Source organism: Podarcis raffonei, chromosome 3 (genome assembly GCF_027172205.1).
Source record: "Podarcis raffonei isolate rPodRaf1 chromosome 3, rPodRaf1.pri, whole genome shotgun sequence".
Taxonomy (NCBI): domain Eukaryota; kingdom Metazoa; phylum Chordata; class Lepidosauria; order Squamata; family Lacertidae; genus Podarcis; species Podarcis raffonei.
This window is the reverse complement of record NC_070604.1, coordinates 122423979-122444511: the sequence shown is the minus strand read 5'-3', so window position 1 is coordinate 122444511 and position 20533 is coordinate 122423979. Positions and strand designations below refer to the sequence as shown.

Sequence of the window (20533 nt, the reverse complement as noted above, 5' to 3'; positions counted from 1 at the left end):
GGAGCTCACCCCATTGCAGGGATTTGAACCGCCGACCTTATGATCGGCAAGTCCTAGGCTCCGTGGTTTAACCCACAGCACCACCTGCGTCCCCAAATATATATATATAGAGGCAGAGCATAGTCATAATTTCCTCCTCCTTCTCCTCTTCTTTCTCTTCTTCTTCTTCTTCTTCTTCTTCTTCTTCTTCTTCTTCTTCTTCTCCCACCTCTCCGCCCAAGGAGTGCAAGGTGCTGTACATGGTTTCCCCCCTCCCTCATTTAACCCCTACAACAGCCTTGTGAGGTAGGTTAGGCGGCCCCGTGCATTTCAGAACCGAGTGCGGAACAGTGTTAGCAGCTTGGCTCCTGCAAAACTATCTCATTTCTAGTGGCGATCATTGTAATGTTTTGGAAGCATTGGGGGCGCAGCGCATGCAATTGCAAAGTCAAGCTTGGGTGAAGGAGGAGCTGCTTTCCCCCTCGAGGCGGATTTGCGAAGTCCTTGCTGACTTTTGCACAGAGGTTGCTAAGCCGTTTCCCCTCCAGCCTCTCCTTATGATGCGCTCTGTGTGATGTCACGCAGAGTTGGAACAGGTTGCCGGGCGCACCTTCAGACGCCACATCACTTGAGTCTTTGGACAAGGGGCGGCTTCATGGCTTTTTCCCCGGGCAATCTGGAGGCCTCTCGGCCAGATCTGGACCAGAAGACACCTCTGGTAGACCCCCCCTTTCTTTCTGTCTTTCCTCCTTTCCCCATGCCCTACGGAGCCAGTACTCGGCTCCACACTTAGTTCAGCCCAGGCAATGTATATATGGTATATATGTGTGATGCGGGTGGCACTGTGGTCTAAACCACTGAGCCTCTTGGGCTTGCCGATCAGAAGGTCAGCGGTTCGAATCCCCGCAATGGAGTGAGCTCCCGTTGCTCTGTCCCAGCTCCTGCCAACCTAGCAGTTTGAAAGCACACCAGCGGAAGTAGAGAAATAGGTACCACTGCGGCGGGAAGGTAAACGGCATTTCCATGCGCTCTGGCTTCTGTCACGGTGTCCTGTTGCGCCAGAAGCGGTTTAGTCCTGCTGGCCGCATGACCCGGAAAGCTGTCTGTGGACAAACGCCGGCTCCCTTGGCCTGAAAGTGAGATGAGTACTGCAACCCCATAGTCGCCTTTGACTGGACTTAACCATCCAGTGGTCCTTTACCTTTTTACTTATGTGTGCGCGTGTGTTTTCACATCTATGTACTACTGTATGTATATATAGTAAGCCTGCAACTCGGGCGTGTTTCATGGAATCAGAGAATCGTAGAGTTGACCCCCCTACAATGCATGAATAGGCAGCTGTCCCTTACGGGGGTCGAACTCGCAACCTTGGCATTATCAGCACCATACTGTAGCCAACTGAGCTGTCTGGGCTCATTTAACTTGTGCACGTTTAGCTTTACAAGGTTGGAAAAATAATGATAAAAAAATTAAAGTGGGCAGGTGTCTAGGAAAAATGCCTTTGGGAATCCCACCAGTCATTGCACCCAGTGTGTTTTCACTTTATGCAATTTTGGCTTTAGGCTCGATCCCCTGAACGTAACCCCCCACGTAAGTTGTGATCTTACTGTATGTTTGTATTCAATCAATCAATCAAGAGAGGGACTCGGTGGTGCTGTGGTCTAAACCACTGAGCCTCTGGGGCTTGCCGATCAGAAGGTCAGGGGTTCAAATCCCCACAACGGGGTGAGCTCCCGTTGCTCAGTCCCAGCTCCTGCCAACCTAGCAGTTCGAAAGCATACCAGTGTGAGTAGAAAAATAGGTACCACTGTGGCAGGAAGGTAAATGGCGCTTCCGTACGCTCGGGCTTCCATCACAGTGTCCCATTGCACCAGAAGCGGTTTAGCCACGCTGGCCACATGACCCAGAAAGCTGTCTGTGGACAAACGCCATCTCCCTCGGCCTGAAAGCAAGATGAGCGCTGCAACCCCATAGTCGCCTTTGGCTGGACTTAACCATCCAGGGGTCCTTTACCTTTACTTACATTCATTCAATCAATCAATCAATCCATCCATCCATCTATCAGTTGCCTCTGATCAATAGACCTCTTACTTCATAACGAATAAGTAATGTTGAAAAAGTAAAGACAAAAAAATTGGTCTTGGCAATCAGGACAGTTTATGGAGGCAGAAACACACTTCAACTATTTCATGGATTTATTTAATTAAGGCAATATGCCCCCCCCCTCATAATGTGTTTTATTTTTGACTTTCTTTAAAAATGCTTTATTACTTGAAGTTGCAAGATAATTTTGGGCTTTGTTTCATTTTCGGAGCCCAATTCCAAGCCTGAGAAGGATAAAACGATTCTTTCTCCTGCAAGCCTGCTCATTTCATGTCTGACCAGGAGCCAGCCCGGACCCAGCCGCACCGCTGATGGTGCCAACGGAAGCACAAGTGGGCCTGGTCCCTTTCCAAGGTCACCTTTGCACCTATCATGGACCTGCTTGCCTCCCCCAAGCCCCGCCCACTGACTCACCTGCTTACCTGGCTTCCAGCAGCAGCCAAAGTCTTCCTCCTCTCTCGCCCTCTGAGAAGCCAGTCCTGCTGTGGAAAGCCACATTCCTGGGATCTGCCTTTGCAGCCCGTGCAATTGGCCAGGTGGGCAGGAAAGAGCAGGGAGGAGGGACCTACCCACCTGTGTGGTTTTGAGCACTGATGGAGCAGCGAGGAGAAGGGGGCCGGAGGGATCAGTGGGTGGAAAACACGTGAGGATGGAGAGAGAGATAAATACATGCAAACACATGTGTGCCTGAGAAGGTGTATTCAGCTTCTGAAGAAAGGGGCCTTTGTGAGTCCCCAGCCATACAGGAGTTTGCTTGTGCCTGGCGACTTTGCAAACGGAGGTATTCGGGTGCAGGACACATGGGCCGAAAGGAAATGTAAAGGAGAAAGAGGGAAATGAGCAGGAGAGGGAGAGGGAAGAAGAAGTTCATGCTATTCTAGGCTGCATCAGCAGAAGTCAAGGGAAGTCTTAGTCCCCCTCTATCCTGCCTTGGTGGGACGTGGGTGGCACTGTGGGTTAAACCACAGAGCCTAGGACTTGCCGATCAGAAAGTAGGCGGTTCGAATCCCCGCAACGGGGTGAGCTCCCGTTGCTCGATCCCTGCTCCTGCCAACCTAGCAGTTCGAAAGCACGTCAAAGTGCAAGTAGATCAATAGGTACCACTCTAGCGGGAAGGTAAATGGTGTTTCCGTGTGCTGCTCTGGTTCGCCAGAAGTGGCTCAGTCATGCTGGCCACATGACCCAGAAGCTGTACGCCGGCTCCCTTGGCCAGTAAAGCGAAATGAGCACTGCAACCCCAGAGTCGGCCACGACTGGACCTAATGGTCAGGGGTCCCTTTACCTTTACCTCTAACCTGCCTTGGTCAGACCCTCACCTGGAATACTGTGTCCAATTCTGGGCACCACAATTTAAGAAGGATGTTGACAAGCTGGGAGGTGTGCGAAGGCACCAAGCCATTTGTGGAGGGCAAGTGAGAAGGGGCTAAACAGCCTTGCGCCCTTCGATCTCAGCCTTACCATTGAGAGGCTGTGGTCCGTTTCATGCCGTCCTCCCTGAGCGGCTTCGCAAAGCTGGGATCTGATCAGACCCCAGCCTCACAAAGCTGCACGGGGCTGGCTTGCGGAGGGTGGTGTGAGCCCCCCTGCCCCCCCCAGTGCACCTGGGGCAATTGCCCCTGCTGCAGCTCCCATGTCACGCCGCTGCTCCCAGTGGCTGACCAGATGCCTCTTCTGGGAAACCCATGAACAGAATTTGAACATGAGATAATAAAATAACAACAACAATTTATTATTTATACCCCGCCCATCTGGCTGGGCTTCCCCAGCCACTCTGGGCAGCTTCCAACAAAATATTAAAATACAGTAATGCATCAAACATTAAAAGCTTGCCTAAAGAGGGCTGCCTTCAGATGTCTTCTAAAAGTCTGGTAGTTGTTGTTCTCTTTGACATCTGGTGGGAGGGCGTTCCACAGGGAGGGTGCCACTACCAAGAAGGCCCTCTGCCTGGTTCCCTGTAACTTGGCTTCTCGCAGTGAGGGAACCGCCAGAAGGCCCTCGGTGCTGGGCCTCAGTGTCCGGGCATAACGATGCGGGTGGAGATGCTCCTTCAGATATACTGGACCGAGGCCGTTTAGGGCTTTAAAGGTCAGCAGCAACACTTTGAATTGTGCTCGGAAACATACTGGGAGCCAATGCAGGTCTTTCAGGACCGGTGTTATGTGGTCTCGGTGGCCGCTCCCAGTCACCAGCCTAGCTGCCACATTATGGATTAATTGCAGTTTCCGGGTCACCTTCAAAGGTAGCCCCACGCACAGTGCATTGCAGTAGTCCAAGTGGGAGATAACCAGAGCATGCACCGCTGGCCAGACAGTCCGCAGGCAGGGAGGGTCTCATCCTGCATACCAGATGGAGCTGGTAAACAGGTGCCCTGGACACAGAATTAACCTGTCCCTCCATGGACAGCTGTGAGTCCAAAATGACTCCCAGGCTGTGCACCTGGTCCTTCAGGGCACTGTTGCCCTATTCAGGACCAGGGAGTCCTCCACACCCACCCGCCTCCTGTCCCCCCAAAACAGTACTTCTGTCTTGTCAGGATTCAACCTCAATTCATTAGAATCCATCCATCCTCCAACCGCCTCCAGACACTGCAAGATTACCCTTGCAGTTTCCAGCAAGTGGTATGCAAAAGCACGGCTGCTTCTGAGTGGCTGGTTGCCATCAATAGGTCTCTGCTCCTCCATGGATTTGCCCAACCTTCTTGGCCCTTGGTCTCCTCCATGCCTTGCAGAGCATTTGAAGCTCTTTGTTTTTGTAACTCCAGAATCAAATCAAACTGAGATCATGGCGCTGCTCCCTTGGGTCTCCCGTCCTGCCCTCCCCATCCATGGAACCTTGGGGCCTCAGTTATCCCTGCCAGGTTGCCAGGGAGACGAACTGCCGCCTGGACCCTGCTCTGGAAGCGAAGATGCCCCGTGCCAATGAACCCTTACAGGAGCTATGAGGACTTCTCCCGGGTTCCCTCGGCCTCCCGGCGGCGGCGTTCCCTGCGTCACTGTAGCTCCCAGCCCTGCTTCGTCTCCTGCACCTTCTACACGCCCATCTGCTTGCCCTTTTTGCACGATGAAATGAAATTCAGCCCCAAGGCGAGTTTAAGGGGCAGGGGAGGCCGGGAGGGGGGCACCTGGAACGCTGCTTTCATAACCGCCGCTGGAATGTCTGGAGAACTCGGTTTTAATGTCTCCTGTGGTTCTGCATGAATTTTTGGATATGCATTTTTTAGCAGGTGGAATCGGCCCTGGGGGCCATCTTGAGGGCTGAAAGGCAGGCTGTACGTTTTATTTTACTTTTATTTAATAAATGCATAAGACGGGGAGGTGGGGGTAGAGAAAATGTGCCTGTCCTTCGGTGCTGATCCTCTTCTGCAGACGGCATTCTGCAAGTAACATTTTAAGAAGTCTCCAACAAATGAAAAAGGAAGGCAAATCATAAAATCATAGAATTGTAGAGTTGGGAAGGACTCCAAGGGTCATCCAGTCCAGCCCCCTTAAATGCAGGAATCTCAACTAAAGCATCCATGGCAGATGGCTGTCCAACCTCAGCTTAAAAATCTCCAAGGAAGGAGATTTAATCTCCTTAATCTTCTCTAAACACACACACCGGAAACTACAACTAATCCAGAATGCGGCAGCTAGACTGGGGACTGGGAGCAGCCACCGAGACCACATAACACTGGTCTTGAAAAACCTGCATTGGCTCCCAGTATGTTTCCGGGCACAATTCAAAGTGTTGGTGCTGACCTTTAAAGCCCTAAACAGCCTCGGTCCTGTATACCTGAAGGAGCGTCTCCACCCCCATCGTTCTGCCCGGACACTGAGGTCCAGCGCCGAGGGCCTTTTGGCGGTTCCCTCATTGTGAGAAGCAAGGTTACACGAAACTAGGCAGAGGGCCTTCTCGGTAGTGGCACCCGCCCTGTGGAATGCCCTCCCACTAGATGTCAAAGAGAAAAACAACTACCTGACTTTTAGAAGACATCTGAAGGCAGCCCTGTTTAGGGAAGTTTTTAATGTGTGACATTTTGATGTATTTTTAATCTTTGTTGGAAGCCGCCCAGAGTGGCTGGGGAGACCCAGCCAGATGGGCGGGGTACAAATAAATTATTATTATTATTATTATTATTATTATTATTATTATTATTACACAGATCTTCCAACCATTCCTTATAGAACTTGTTCACCACCAGACTCCTCACCATCCTGGTCTACTTTGGACACATTTTCTGAAAGCATGGGTGCTATCCTATGGCAAAGAGACTCTGATGGACCCCATACTGAACAGATGTTCTAGGTGCAGACTTCGCTAACCCAGAAATATTACCTCACGTAAGAACTTTGCTTCAGGATGAGAACAGAAATCGTGCTCCGGCGGCGTGGTGGCAGCTGGAGGCCCCATTAGCTAAAGTGGTGCTTCAGGTTAAGAACAGTTTCAGGTTAAGAACAGACCTCCAGAACGAATTAAGTACTTAACCCGAGGTACCACTGTATTTTGAAAGATACGTGTTGTTCTAGGAGTTATGGAGATTGCTCCACCAAACAGACTGAAGAGATACACTCTTCTCATGGGCCCATGGAAGTTCCTCTTGAGTTGAGTGGCTTGTGTGCTCTTGTTGGTGGTGCTGGGGGGTTTTTTTGCTTAGTTCCTCCGCACTTATTGCCCAGGTCCAAAAACGAGAGCTTGTGCCCCTTTGTAGCCTCTGCTCTTGCACCAATCCTACTGGAACTCAGCACTGGGAGAGCCACAAAAGTTATCTCCATGGAGAATCAACACCTTCCTCCTGAGATGTGAAAGCATCATCCCAACTGAGGTTCCATGTCATAATGTTCGTGGAAACAAAGATCTCTCCGTCTCTCCTCTGGGACACACTAAAAGACTATTTAAGAGGATTTATCATTTGCTACGCAGCATGTTGTTGCAGGAGGAGGAGGAACTTAGGGTAGGAAAACCGGTCGCCCTAGAAACCAAACAAACCCCAGGCTCCGTAATACTAACATCTGCTGGAGTCAAGGCTCTGGTTAAGAAAAGATACGAGGCTAAAAAATTGCTCTCTGATCAGCTCCAATTTCCCCCTGCCCTGAATTAGAGCAAACATCTTGGGAGTTAAGAGGGAAAGTCTTAGCATTTCCTCTTAGAGCATGCAATGTAAGTTTCTTTCTGCTGTTAGGGACTAGAAGGCTATTCTGCACATAACTCAGAAAGCAATCAGTTAGCAACTCTGGTTTTCAGAATAATATTCGTTGTTATTTGGCATTCTATAAGGCAAAGCCGAGCCCACAGAGGTGATCTCTGCTTTCTTACAACTGATATATCTTCCCCAAATATGCAGGAGATTGGAGGCCGCTATAGTCTTCTGAAAGGTAAGAGGTCAGAAGTGAAAAAGGAACTGGCAAGGCCCTTGCTGCGGTGGGGAATGATTCACATCTCTCAGTGAATCATGTCACCATTCTAAAACAAAGCAGAAGAAATAGGGGAAGAAAGCCCTGTTCTGTGTATGAAGCCTCGGTTACGGGGCTCTTCAGGCCCAGAGAGGACATCTCATGCAAGGGACCCTGAGGGTCATCTAGTCAACTACCAAACAACTACCAAACTTTTAGAAGACATCTGAAGGCAGACCTGTTTAGGGAAGCTTTTAATGTTTGATGTATTGTTGTTGTTTAGTCGTTTAGTTGTGTCCGCCTCTTCGTGACCCCCTGGACCAGAGCACGCCAGGCCCTCCTGTCTTCCACTGCCTCCCGCAGTTTGGTCAAACTCATGCTGGTAGCTTCGAGGACACTGTCCCACCATCTCGCCCTCTGTCGTCGCCTTCTCCTTGTGCCCTCCATCTTTCCCAACATCAGGGTCTTTTCCAGGGAGTCTTCTCTTCTCATGAGGGGGCCAAAGTCTTGGAGCCTCAGCTTCAGGATCTGTCCTTCCAGTGAGCACTCAGGGCTGATTTCCTTCAGAATGGAGAGGTTTGATCTTCTTGCAGTCCATGGGACCCTCAAGAGTTTGATGTATTACTGTATTTTAATATTTGGTTGGAAGCCACCCAGAGTGGCTGGGGATGCCCAGCTGGATGAGCAAGGTATAAATAAATGATGATGATGATGATGATGATTATTCCAACTCCCTGCAGTGCAGGAATTCATGGAGCTGACAGGGACCAAACCTCCACCACGCTCTAACCAACTGAGCTACCCAGCTATTCAACAATGAAACTCAGCCAATTTCCCTTTGAGGCTGTTAGTTGTAAAATCCTCACTGCATCTGTTGGGACTCCGCATTTGCAAACTCCACGCTGTCTCCCCAGAGGGCTGCAACCCCAACAGACAAGGGCCAGATCAGATCTGTGAGATAATTTGGCTTCTTGATGCTAAAGTCAAAAGACGGGGGTTGTCTCAAGACACTGTCACCGGATACTGAATATGTTATGTACTGAAGTTCTCACCCTGGGCCAGCAGGGGGATACTGTAGATAGTTTTCACTCAGGTCCGCATATGCAAATAAGGAATTGAAAGTGACATTCAGTGAGTGGATAGTTACAGAAAGTTATTACTGTTGCTTTGTAGTTGAGCTCTGTATAAGCAGGTTGGCTGAACCCTTCAGTTCAGTTCTGTTCTGGCCTGTGAATACACAAGAGCTGTCTGAAGAATCGCTGTGTCGTCTGATATGTTCACCCACAACTTAACACTGGCGACGAGGATGGGATTGATGGACATCAGAGCACAGCCACCCTCTGAGCTGAGCTGAATCACAGAGCTGAAACACTGAGCGAAATCACTGAACAGAACCAATTTAGAGCTGACCGTTCTGGCTAGAGCACTGTGTTCCATCCATCACCCTCCATGTCGGCATCGGAACCATGGCTTCACTCATGCCTCTACCGCTGTTTGCCCCAGTCTCTGAATCATGAAATGCCTACCTCACTCGGTTTGACTGCTACCTCCAAGCAAATGAGCTGACAAGAGGGTCTGTAGAGCATAAGCGGGGCCTCTTCCTCAGCCTTTGTGGCCCCGACAGAATATATATTCGAACATACGTCACCGGGAATTTTTCTATCAGACTTTTGCTGCCTTCGCTTCCCCACAATCCACACCTATGCGCTGAAAGGACATTCAGCACATGTCTAAAGCGCATGGCTGCTCCCGAGTGGCAGACTTGTGAAAAAGGAGGAGAGGTGGGCCGCCTCGGTGATAAAACTTGCCACCATTTGCAGAATCATGCCAAGACTACTCCAACCACCGACATGTTTCAATGGGAAGAAATGTCTGAGTTGAGCAGCTCAAATGGTTATCAGATGAAATCAATCCTGTCCATTTATGATTACAGTGGTACCTCAGTTTACAGACACTTCGGGTTACAGACTTTGCTAACCCAGAAGTAGTATCTCACGTTAAGAACTTTACTTCAGGATGAGAACAGAAATTGCGTAGCGGCAGTGGGAGGCCCCATTAGCTAAAGTGGTGCTTCAGGTTAAGAACAGTTTCAGGTTAAGAATGGACCTCCAGAACGAATTAAGTTCTTAACCCGAGGTACCACTGTATTCTTAGTGTTTGTGGTTTTATTAAAACATTTTGCATTGTTTTTAGTCTTCTGTACATTTTGTCTTGCTCGTTGCCCCGAGAGGGTTGCGCTTTTTCAGGTAGGCCTGTAGAAGCCATCTGACAAACGGGAAGAAATTGTGACAATGGTGACTTACTTTGCAATGTGCATCTTTTCCACGAGGGAGAGCAGCACGCCCCACACAGGGGCCTCACTCTGCATTGCCAACAGACGTGTGCTTCCTCTCTGTCGCCTGTGATGGAGGAAAACATGGGTGGAAAGCACCATTTTATCGGGGGAGCTGAACTAGAGATGATGCTCTTTAACGTCTGGTACCTCTTTTGTTGCTGTTGTCCTTAGAATATGGAGAGGAGGTCGAAACTAGACGTGGACCATATCATCAAAGAGCACGAGAGCTTTAGCGAGAGTGAAAAGGGCTCAGAGAGGTGAGTTTCTTGGTAAGTGGAGAAGACCCACAGGGCAGATTTCATTTGTCAAGTGTGGACATTCTAGGTCAAGACACTTGTTCTGTGGTTTACGCGTCTTTGACAGACATATCCTACCGTTTTTTCCTATACAGTGGCACCTCGGGATGCGAATGGGATCCATTCCGGAGCCCCGTTTGCATCCTGAACAGAATTTAAGACGTGACTGCGTGTCTGCGCGTGCGCGGGTCGTGTTTTGCCACTTCCACGCATGCGTGTTACGTCATATTGACCGTCTGCACATATGCAAGTGGCGAAACCCGGAAGTAACGCACTCCGTTACTTATGGGTCGCCACGGAGCACAACCTGAAAATACTTATCCTGAAGCGTATTTATCCCGAGGTATGACTGTACTCAAAAGTTTAGAGCTAGAAACTGCTCAGTTCTTGTCAGGTACGCTGGCAGGCAAGGGAGTTTCTGGGAGCTTACGATAAAAAGTAATGAGCCTTTGGCAGGTTTATAGTCCTTTTTATTTACAACATCATACTGAGAGGAGCATCAGGCCGCCCTTCCCACAGATGGCAGTCGCTCACTCTGAGTCCCCTCCCCTTCCTAAGCAAGAAGTCACCTGTCCCTCCTCTATGCTTCCATTGTTCCTGGACCATTTCAGTCCTCCGAGTTCTGGGGGAGGGAGTGACTTCCCTGCCACTCTGGACTGAAAAATCTCCATAAGGCTCCCTCCTTCCTGGTTGCCTAGCTACTATCTCAAACTGTCCAGCTCTTCCCCTGACTGAGCAGCCTCTGAATCTGCTGGTCTCTCTGCTTGTAAGAACGTGGGGGGGGTGATTTCCCCCCCGTCAGAGGCTGCTCTGTCTGTGCCTGCATTCCTTCATCTTCGGAGACAGACCAGTCTCTGGCATCCAATTCAGACCAGACCCTGACACTTCTGTTGCATTTCTGACCAATTTCAGCAAAAACTCGCCTATTTGCCATACCTCTGGGTTTCCCCAGACATTCTTGCCAATCGCCTATTTTCAAGCCCCAAATCCCGGATGTGTCCAGGAAAACAATAATAGTAACAATACCTTTATGTTCCTGTACAGCCGAGCATTAAGGTAAAGGTAAAGGTGCCCCTGCCCGTACGGGCCAGTCTTGCCAGACTCTAGGGTTGTGCGCCCATCTCACTTAAGAGGCCGGGGGCCAGCGCTGTCCGCAGACACTTCCGGGTCACGTGGCCAGCGTGACAAGCTGCATCTGGCGAGCCAGCGCAGCACACGGAAACGCCATTTACCTTCCCGCTAGAAAGCGGTCCCTATTTATCTACTTGCACCCAGGGGTGCTTTCGAACTGCTAGGTTGGCAGGCGCTGGGACCGAAAGATGGGAGCCCACCCCGCCGCGGGGATCCGAACCGCCGACCTGACGATCGGCAAGTCCTAGGCGCTGAGATTTTACTCACAGCACCACCCGCGAGTATTAGGTGCACATTATTAGCAATGGGCCAGGAATTGCTTCCAAGGGAAAAGATCGCAGCCATGGGAGCCTCGGAAGGGGTGAAGGAGGAGGGGGGTGAGCAGGGTTTGTGATTATCCCATGGCCTTTTTTAAAAAGCTGAAATGTTCTTTTGCAGGGTGAGAGCGATGAAAATGGAAAGCATGGTAAGCAGCGATTTCACTTATGGTAACAGCTTTGCTAACAACTTTAGGGTGCAATCCTCCAGTCTCATCCAGCTCCCTCTGGCTCAGCTAGCCCAATATTTTTATTTCATATTTGCCTTTTTATGAATTGCACTGTGTGTAGTTGGGGTTCCCCACCCCCATGATAAGTTTTCACTTATTTAATTGATAGATTGATTGCATCTATGTCCCCAGGTGCGCATGTTTCTCTCCCCTCCTCATTTAATCCCACAAAAACTCTGAGGGGTAGGCTAGGCCGAAAGGCAAATGGCTTCCCCAAAGTCACGCATTGAGTTTCATAGCCAAGTGGGGATTTGAACCCTGCTCTCCCAGGTCCTGGTCCAGCATTCTAACCACTGTGCCCCCTGGCTCTCTTTAAAAGAACCTTCTATAAAGGAGACCTTTCATTAGCAAGCAACTGCCAAGTTCAAATACAATTATTATTACTAGTCATAAGGATGATATACTGTGTCCAGCAACAGCTCCTCGTGGTCTCAGGCCTTTTCCAGCTGTGCTGCCCAATAGATCCCTTTAACTGGAGATGCCCAGGGCCAGAACTGAGCCTGGGACCTCCTAGAATCATAGAATTGCAGAGCTGTCGAGTTGAAAGGGACCCTGAATCGGAATTCCAGCCACATGCAAGGCAGGAATCGTGACTAGTTCTTCTAGTGCAATCAGACAAGGTGTGGCCGGGAAGTTCGGTGAATGGTCACAGAAATCGGACAGCGATAAATATTCGAACATACAATCGGCATTGGAAGCCCACGAAATGCTCACAGTTGTGTACGGAGATGAAGCTGTAACTCGAAAGACAGCATACAAGTGGTTTAAGAGTTTCTATGAAGGGCTGCGTGGGACGCGGGTGGCGCTGTGGGTTAAACCACAGAGCCTAGGACTTGCCGATCAGAAGGTTGGCGGTTTGAATCCCAGCAATGGGGTGAGCTCCCGTTGCTCGGTCCCTGCTCCTGCCAACCTAGCAGTTCGAAAGCACGTCAAAGTGCAAATAGATAAATAGGTACCACTCCGCGGGAAGGTAAACAGCGTTTCCGTGCACTGCTCTGGATCGCCAGAAGCGGCTTAGTCATGCTGGCCACATGACCCGGAAGCTGTACACTGGCTCCCTCGGCCAGTAAAGCAAGATGAGCGCCGCATCCCCAGAGTCGGCCATGACTGGACCTAACGGTCAGGGGTCCCTTTACTTTATGAAGGGTGGCAAACCACCGAAGATGACCCTCAGTCTGGCAGACCATCGAGGAACAGAACGGCGGCAAATGTCAGCAGAGTTCGGGAGTTATTGATGCAGGAACGGCGTTTGTCCATCCGACCGATGGCGGAAGAATTGCATATTCCACGTGAAATCGTTCCTGAGGTTACTGAGTTGTCCCACTGTTATGTACTGAGTTGAATAGGATCCATAATGCAGCAGTCTGACTGGTCCTAGAACAATAGGGTCCAGAATGCAGCAGTCTGATTGGTCCTAGAACAATAGGATCCAGAATGCAGCAGTCTGATTGGTCCTAGAACAATAGGATCCAGAATGCAGCAGTCTGATTGGTCCACAGGAGCCACCCAATCCAGCTCCAGGTGGAAGTGAATCCGCAACCTGATTGGCCTACAGGAGAATCCTGGAATTAGCCAATCACGTGGGGCCCCTTGTGTAAATGATGTATATAAAGCAGACATTCTGGGGGAACTTCCATTCCTCCTCACCACTACGAGCTGAAAAAAAAGCATGAAATCCACTCTCGACTCCAATAATATTTCACCCACCCTCCATATTCTCCTGATCTGGCCCCACCAGATTTCATTCTTTCCCCATAACTGAATTCTGCACTGAAAGGGCACAGATTTCCCAACATTTCACACGTCCAAGCTGCTATGACGAGGGAACTGAAAGCAGTACGAAAAGAGGACTTCTCCAGAAGTTTCCAACAGTTCTATGAACATTGTCAACGGTGCATTTTATTGGGGGGGGGGCTGCTGCTTTGAAGGCCTGTAAGGCATGTGTGTTCAAATATTTCTCACTGTCTGATTTCTGGGACCATGCACCGAACTTTCCAGTCACACCTTGGAGAATCGTAGCGTTGGAAGGGACGCAATGCTCTGCCTCTGGGAAAGCAGAGCGTGGAGGCTTCTCACATGCAAGGAAGTTGCGCAGCAACCCTGAACGACCCAAATGATGAATGTGGGAATACGAAAGCCTTGGGTGACCCTCTTTGTCCCTTCTCTGTTGTCTTTCAGCTGAAGAAGGTGCTAGCTGAAAACCAGCAGTTGAAAAGTGCTGTAAGTTCACTATTGTGTGTGTGTGTGTGTGTGTGTGTGTGTGTGTATGTTTTGCCTTGGGTCTTCCCCTGGGGCTCACAAAGCCTCTGAGCCTTCTCATCCATTAACAACAACAGCAACAACAATTTTTATTTATGTCCCACCCATCTGGCTGGGTTTCCCCAGCCACTCTGGGCAGCTCCCAACAGAATATTAAAAACACGATAAAACATCAAACATTAAAAACTTCCCTAAACATGGCTGCCTTCAGATGTCTTCTAAAAGTCAGAGAGTGGTTTATTTCCTTGACATCTGATGGGAGGCTGTTCCACAGGGTGGGAGCCACCACCGAGAAGGCCCTCTGCCTGGTTCCCTGTAACTTGGCTTCTTGCAGGGAGGGAACCGCCAGAAGGCCCTCGGCGCTGGACCTCCATCGCAGAACGATGGAGGTGGAGACGCTCCTTCAGGTATACTGGACTGAGCCCATTTAGGGCTTTAAAGGTCAGCACCAACACTTTGAATTGTGCTCTGAAACGTACTGGGAGCCAGTGTAGGTCTTTCAAGACTGGTGTTATGTGGTCTCGGCAGCCGCTCCCAGTCACCAGTCTAGCTGCCGCATTCTGGATTAGTTGCAGTTTCCAGGTCACCTTCAAAGGTAGCCCCACGTAGAGCGCATGGCAGTAGTTCAAACGGGAGATAACCAGAGCATGCACCACTCTGGGATCCCTAGATGCCATCTAGCCCGACCTTCTGCAGTGCAGGGATCACAACTGGAGAATCCCTGGCAGATGGATAAAACCTCCAAGGAAGGAGCACTCACCACCTTCCGAGGGAGTGAAACCAGGCACGCCCCCTGCGTGGGACTTAATGGAATGGATTCTCTTTTGCAGGTTCACTTCTTGAAGCAGCAGAACAAAGGTAGGATCTCTCTCTCTCTCTCTCTCTCTCTCTCTCTCTCTCTCTCTCTCGTTTCCATAAATCAAGACTCTCTCAAGAAGGACCATCATTCAGTGGCTGAGCATCTGCTTATCATGCAATCCTCAGTGAATCCCTGCCTGGTACCCTGGAGAGGTGCTGCCGGTCAGGGTGGACAATACTGGCCTCACCTGGTAGAATTAGGATCATTTGTGTCACTTATTGTTGTTGCAAAAGTAGCTCACAAGGACTTACAACAATACACGAATAACACATGCATTGAAACCAGTGTAAAGCAAAACACAGGAAAATTGAAAACACGTTCATTTGTGTGTGTGTGTAATTTTTATTAAATTTCCTGTTTTACAATTTAAAATATTTAAACAACTTTAAAATGTCAATAAATTCCTTTCCATGGTTCATTCTGCATATCATCAACCCCTGCATACTTTACAGAAACGAAACCTTTCAGTATGCCATTACTACATCCATCAAAACTTGTTTACACTGTTGAGTTTGTCTTAACGCTGCCAATGATTTGAAGTATACACAATTCTCCCCCATATATTCAAAATAAACTTTTCCCAATCTTCTTTATGTTATTCTTTGCTTCCTTTAAAAAATATGAATGTGCTTTCCCACGTGAACGAAAACGCGTTCATTTTTATTTTTTTTTAAAGGAAGCAAAGGCAGCTTCCTAGGTTACTACTTTTCATTCCCAGGACAATTGATCAGCATTGTTTTCTAAATATTTTGGATAGAATTTTATTGCAGCAAATGCACACACCCACACACCAATATTTACAGTCTCTTTCGGTCTGCAATGCAACGCTTTATTTGTTTATTACATTCATATACCTCCTTTTCTTCCAAGTTGCTCAGGGGAGTGAGCATAAGTTCTCCAACCCTGATTTTATCCTCACGACAACCTTGTGAGGCAGGTTAGGCTGAGGGACTATGACTGATCAAAGGGTCATGCCTGGTGATCTTCATGGCTGAGAGGGGATTCGAACCCTGTTCTCTCCCAGGTCCTAGTCCTACAGTCTAACCACGACACCATGCTTGTGCAATCCACTAGGGCAAGGGTGTACCTGTTGCGAATTCTCCGCGGCGCTTTAGCAGAAATGCTCAGAGTTCCAGGTTCTTCAGTGCAGTGCAGTATATTTATTCTGAGCTATATATATACAAAAGCGGCGCGGGTGGCGCTGTGGGTTAAACCACAGAGCCCAGGACTTGCTGATCAGAAGGTTGATGGTTCGAATCCCCGCAACGGGGTGAGCTCCCATTGCTCAGTCCCTGCTCCTGCCAACCTAGCAGTTCAAAAGCACGTCAAGTGCAAGTAGATAAATAGGTACTGCTCTGGTGGGAAGGTAAACGGCGTTTTCGTGTGCTGCTCTGGTTCGCCAGAAGCGGCTTAGTCATGCTGGCCACATGACCCATGACCCGGAAGCTGTCTGCAGACAAACGCCGGCTCCCTCGGCCAATAAAGCGAGATGAGCGCCGCAACCCCAGTCGGCCACGACTGGACCTAATGGTCAGGGGTCCCTTTACCTTTAATGGCAGCAAGACAGTGGAGGTTTTGTTGCATACCTAATTTTATTACTACTGGTTAAACAAAACAAAAGAACATAACGGACATGCACGAGAGAGTCAGCTCTCTCTCATACTGCTGCCTAGTCTCTAGACAGATGAAAGAAAAGCCAGCACAGTGCTAGAGACTGAAGTCTGGAAGTGTGGTTTCTGCCCTCTGCTTTCTCTGAGACAGAAAGTAAAGCAAACATGATCAGGTGATCTTTGCAATGGGAGGGATGAAAATACTGACTCTCTCCTGGGAGAGTCGTGCTGCTTTCGGCGCCCGCAGGCTCCGCTCTGCCCCAAATGGTCCACCCGCTGCCTCCCCACAAGTGTAGGGTAGCTGAGTGGGAGGAGGCAGGCAGACACCTTGGAGGCCCTACGGTGCACCCTGCCCCTATGGGTGGCTTGCCCCACCCTGGGCGTGCACCCCAGGCGCCTGAGAGGCTTCCTTTGCCGCCACCCTCCAGATGTTTGGGTATCCAGTCCCATCCCTTCAGCTGGAGCCAGCATACAATCCTGGGGTTGACATATCATCCAGTTGGAGCACATTCATCCAGTGCTTTACCAACTGCACTGGCTCCCGGTGGAGTACAGAGTCAAGTTTAAGGTGCTGGTTTTGACCTTTAAAGCCCTATATGGCCTAGGACCCTCGTACCTACGGGACCGCCTCTCCTGGTATGTCCCACGGAGGACCTTAAGGTCCACAAATGACAATATTTTGGAGGTCCCAAGTCGTAAGGTGGTTAGATTGGTCTCAACTAGGGCCAGGGCCTTTTCAGCACTGGCCCCGACTTGGTGGAACGCTCTGTCACAAGAGACCAGGGCCTGTGGGACTTGACATCTTTCCGCAGGGCCTGCAAGACAGAGCTGTTCCGCCTGGCCTTTGGTTTGGACTTAGTCTGACCCTTATGTTTCCATCCTCTTATGGTTTTGATCTATGGGCTTCTTTTAAAATGAGGCTGCATTTTAAATTGCATTTTAACCTGTATTTTAAATTGCTTCCCCCCTCCCATTATGATTTTACTGTAATTTTAGTGGTATTAGCCGCCCTGAGCCCGGCTCTGGCTGGGGAGGGCGGGGTATAAAATTTTATTTTTATTTTTATTTTTATATTTATATTTATATTTATTTTATTTTTATTTTTATTTTTATTTTTATTTTTATTTTTATTTTTATTTTTATTTTTATTTTTATTTTTATTTTTATTTTTATTTTTATTTTTATTTTTATTTTTATTTTTATTTTTATTTATTTTTATTTTGCCTGTGGATGATAGCAGTTGTCTTTCAGCTTGTGGAAGGCTGTAGGAGGGATGGAGAGACAAATTTACTCACTCAGAGCGGCTGGGGCAACCCAGTCAGGTGAGTGGGGTACAAATAACAACAAGAACATTAATAATTTCAGGCCTTTTTTTTCCAACTGGAACTCAGTTCCAGCACCTTTCAGGTGGGCGCCATTATCATTATAAGAGAACAAGAAAGGTGTTTGGAGTGAGTTCCAGAACCTCTTTTTCTAAAAAAGCAGCAGTAATAATAAGAATAACAATAGCAACTCTGCTGTGCATATTGAATGACGAGATGGAAGAAAGCTGCGAGTTTTAACCAATGGACCCATTTTCTGTTCCAGAAAAAGACTGCAATGCAGAAGACTGCAAGAGGTCAGTGCAATCGCATGTCCGGCATGGGATAGCCAGGTCCTTGTGGAATAATGGACGATATTTATAGAGAATCGTAGCGCTGTGGCGTTTGAAGGAACAACCCTGGGGTCACCTAGTCCAGCTCCCTGCAGAGCAGGAATGCCTGCAAAAGGATCCCTGAAACGTGGCCATCCAAATTCTGCCTTAAAAGCGCCAAGAAACGAGAGACCAAAACCTTCTGAAAGGGTCTTTCCCACTCTTGAATGGCTTAACCTCAGACAGATCTCTCTGAGCTTAGTCAGAATCTCCTTTCCTGCAATTTGAATCTGTTGATTTGGGTCCAACTTTCTGGAGTAGCAGAAAACCACTCTTGCTCCATCTTCCGTCTGACAGCCCTTCAGATATTTGAAGGTGGCTCTCATATCCCCTCTCAGCCTCCTCAGGCTAAACGTACCCAGCTCAATCAACCATTCCCCATAAATTTGGTTTCTAGACACCTTCTTCATCCCCTGCTCATTTTCTAGCTTATCGATAGCCTTTTTTAAGTGGGCTGCCCAGAACCGGACACAAGACTTGTCAATCTTCTTTCTCCACTCCTTTTTCCAGGGCTAAAGAAAAACTTATGACTGAAATTGGGTCTCTCTTGACCGAAATTGCCTTCCTGAATGAAGTTCGGGAGCAGCTGGTGAGTGTCTTGGATCAGGGTATTCCCCGTCCCCTCCAATTGTGGCTCAAGTCTCCAGATCCCACTATGAGTAACTGAAGATTAAACCCCCTTGAACCAAATGTGTTGGTGGGAACAGGATCACTTCCAATTTAACTGAGGTAAAGTGTGCCTAAAACTGCATATATTCATGAAAATACGATCCAAGTGACCAGAATATGAGGGGAAATAGCCTTGCAAAAATGTGAAATAAGGTGAAATAAGGATGGAGATTATTAGGGATTATTATTCTTGAGTCAAAATGATAGTACCCCTAAACATTTTTTTTAGCAAAAAAGCACTGATAATAATAATTATAATAACTGTGTACGTCACCTTGAGCTCCTTTGAGGAAAAGCCGGGATATAGATGCAATAAATACGTAACAAATAGAACAAAGCACGGGTGGCAGGTTTATCTCCGTTTATCGTTTTCCAAACCTCCACAGCAGCTTATTGGTGTGTATTTTTCGCTACGTTACAAATTTCGCAAAGCAATTTCCCCCCATGCAAGACGTCCGCGTGCATCATTCTTGCTCGTAGTCTGCATGCCTCCCTCCGGTACGAACATCTTGGCGTGCATCTCTTTAGAGAAGCGCGTCGCAAAATCCTCATTTCGAAAGGGGGTGGCGTTCCGTTTTCCGGTTGCGGTTGCGGTGCTTGTTCTCCTCTGAGCCGCTTGCTCTCCTGCTTGTATTCCAGGAGAGCCAGTGTGGTGTAGTGGTTAAGAGTGGTTGTCTTGTAATCTGGTGAACTGGGTTCGCTTCCCCTCTCCTCCACATGCAGCTGCTGGGTGACCTTGGGCCAGTCACACTTCTTTGAAGTCTCTCAGCCCCACTCACCTCACAGAGTGTTTGTTGTGGGGAAAGAAGGGAAAGGAGAATGTTAGCCACTTTGAGACTCCTTCGGGTAGTGATAAAGCGGGATATCAAATCCAAACTCTTCTTCTTCTTCCAGAGGTACAAGGACCCCGAGTCCAGGAAGGAGACGACGAAAGCCCTCACCGAGACCATCCAGGCCAAGCTGGAGGTGGCTCACGCGAAGATCGAGGCGGCTGAGGCCAAGAAGGAGACGCTGGAGGCCAAGCGGAAGGCAGAGGAGGCCCAGGAGACGGCGGAGGCGGCCCAGGCGAGGGAGGACAACCTCCTCTCCTACGTCTCCAAGATCGCCACCCTCGCGTACCAACAGGCTGCTGAGGCGGAGTATGACTGCACCCAGGCCCGCAAAGCCATGGCGGTGGCGGAGGCCATCCAGGTGGCCACCCTGGCTGAAGGCAAAGGCCGCCGGAACCACAAGCACCACCACCACCACCAGGGTAAGCACCACAGGGGCCACCACGACCACCGGGGCCACCACAGCCACCACAGCCACCACGACCACCGGAGCCACCATGAGACCCAGAGCGACCTGCCCCACTCGGAGCCCGAGACCCTGAGCAGCACCCGATAAGGAGGAGGACGGGAGGAAGGAAGGAAGTGAACGAAGGCAGCAGCGTGGCTGGGCGGGAGGAGAGAGAGAGAGGGAGGATTGGTGCCGTAGAGCGCCAATAGTGGGAGCACTGTGCAGAATTAAAATTTATGTTTGAGCCGCTGACTCCTTACTCGTTTCGTAGAATCGTGGCATCGTAAAGTTGGAAGGGACCCACTGGGTTATCTGTTCTTTTTTGTTGATATTATTTCTAGGGTTGCCAGGTTTCAAGAAGTGAAAATCCGGACCATAGCTGTCAACTTTTTCCTTTTCTTGCGA

General features: G+C 49.1%; 1 protein-coding gene across 2 annotated transcripts; it reads left to right on the top strand.

The window, feature by feature from the left end:
- Window positions 1-591: 591 nt before the first annotated feature.
- LOC128411492 (SKI/DACH domain-containing protein 1-like) lies at window positions 592-20380 on the top strand. 2 transcript variants are annotated; one of them, XM_053383843.1, is made up of 8 exons: window positions 592-697; window positions 9958-10043; window positions 11652-11679; window positions 13939-13980; window positions 14850-14877; window positions 18076-18106; window positions 18692-18770; window positions 19745-20380. In XM_053383843.1, the coding sequence occupies exons 1-8, from the start codon at window positions 635-637 to the stop codon at window positions 20234-20236; spliced, it is 849 nt and encodes a 282-aa protein (XP_053239818.1). In that variant the 5' UTR covers window positions 592-634; the 3' UTR covers window positions 20237-20380. The 2 variants fall into 2 exon arrangements, with proteins under 2 accessions (XP_053239818.1, XP_053239817.1); XM_053383842.1 differs by lacking the exon at window positions 592-697 and adding an exon at window positions 4956-5165.
- Window positions 20381-20533: the final 153 nt, after the last annotated feature.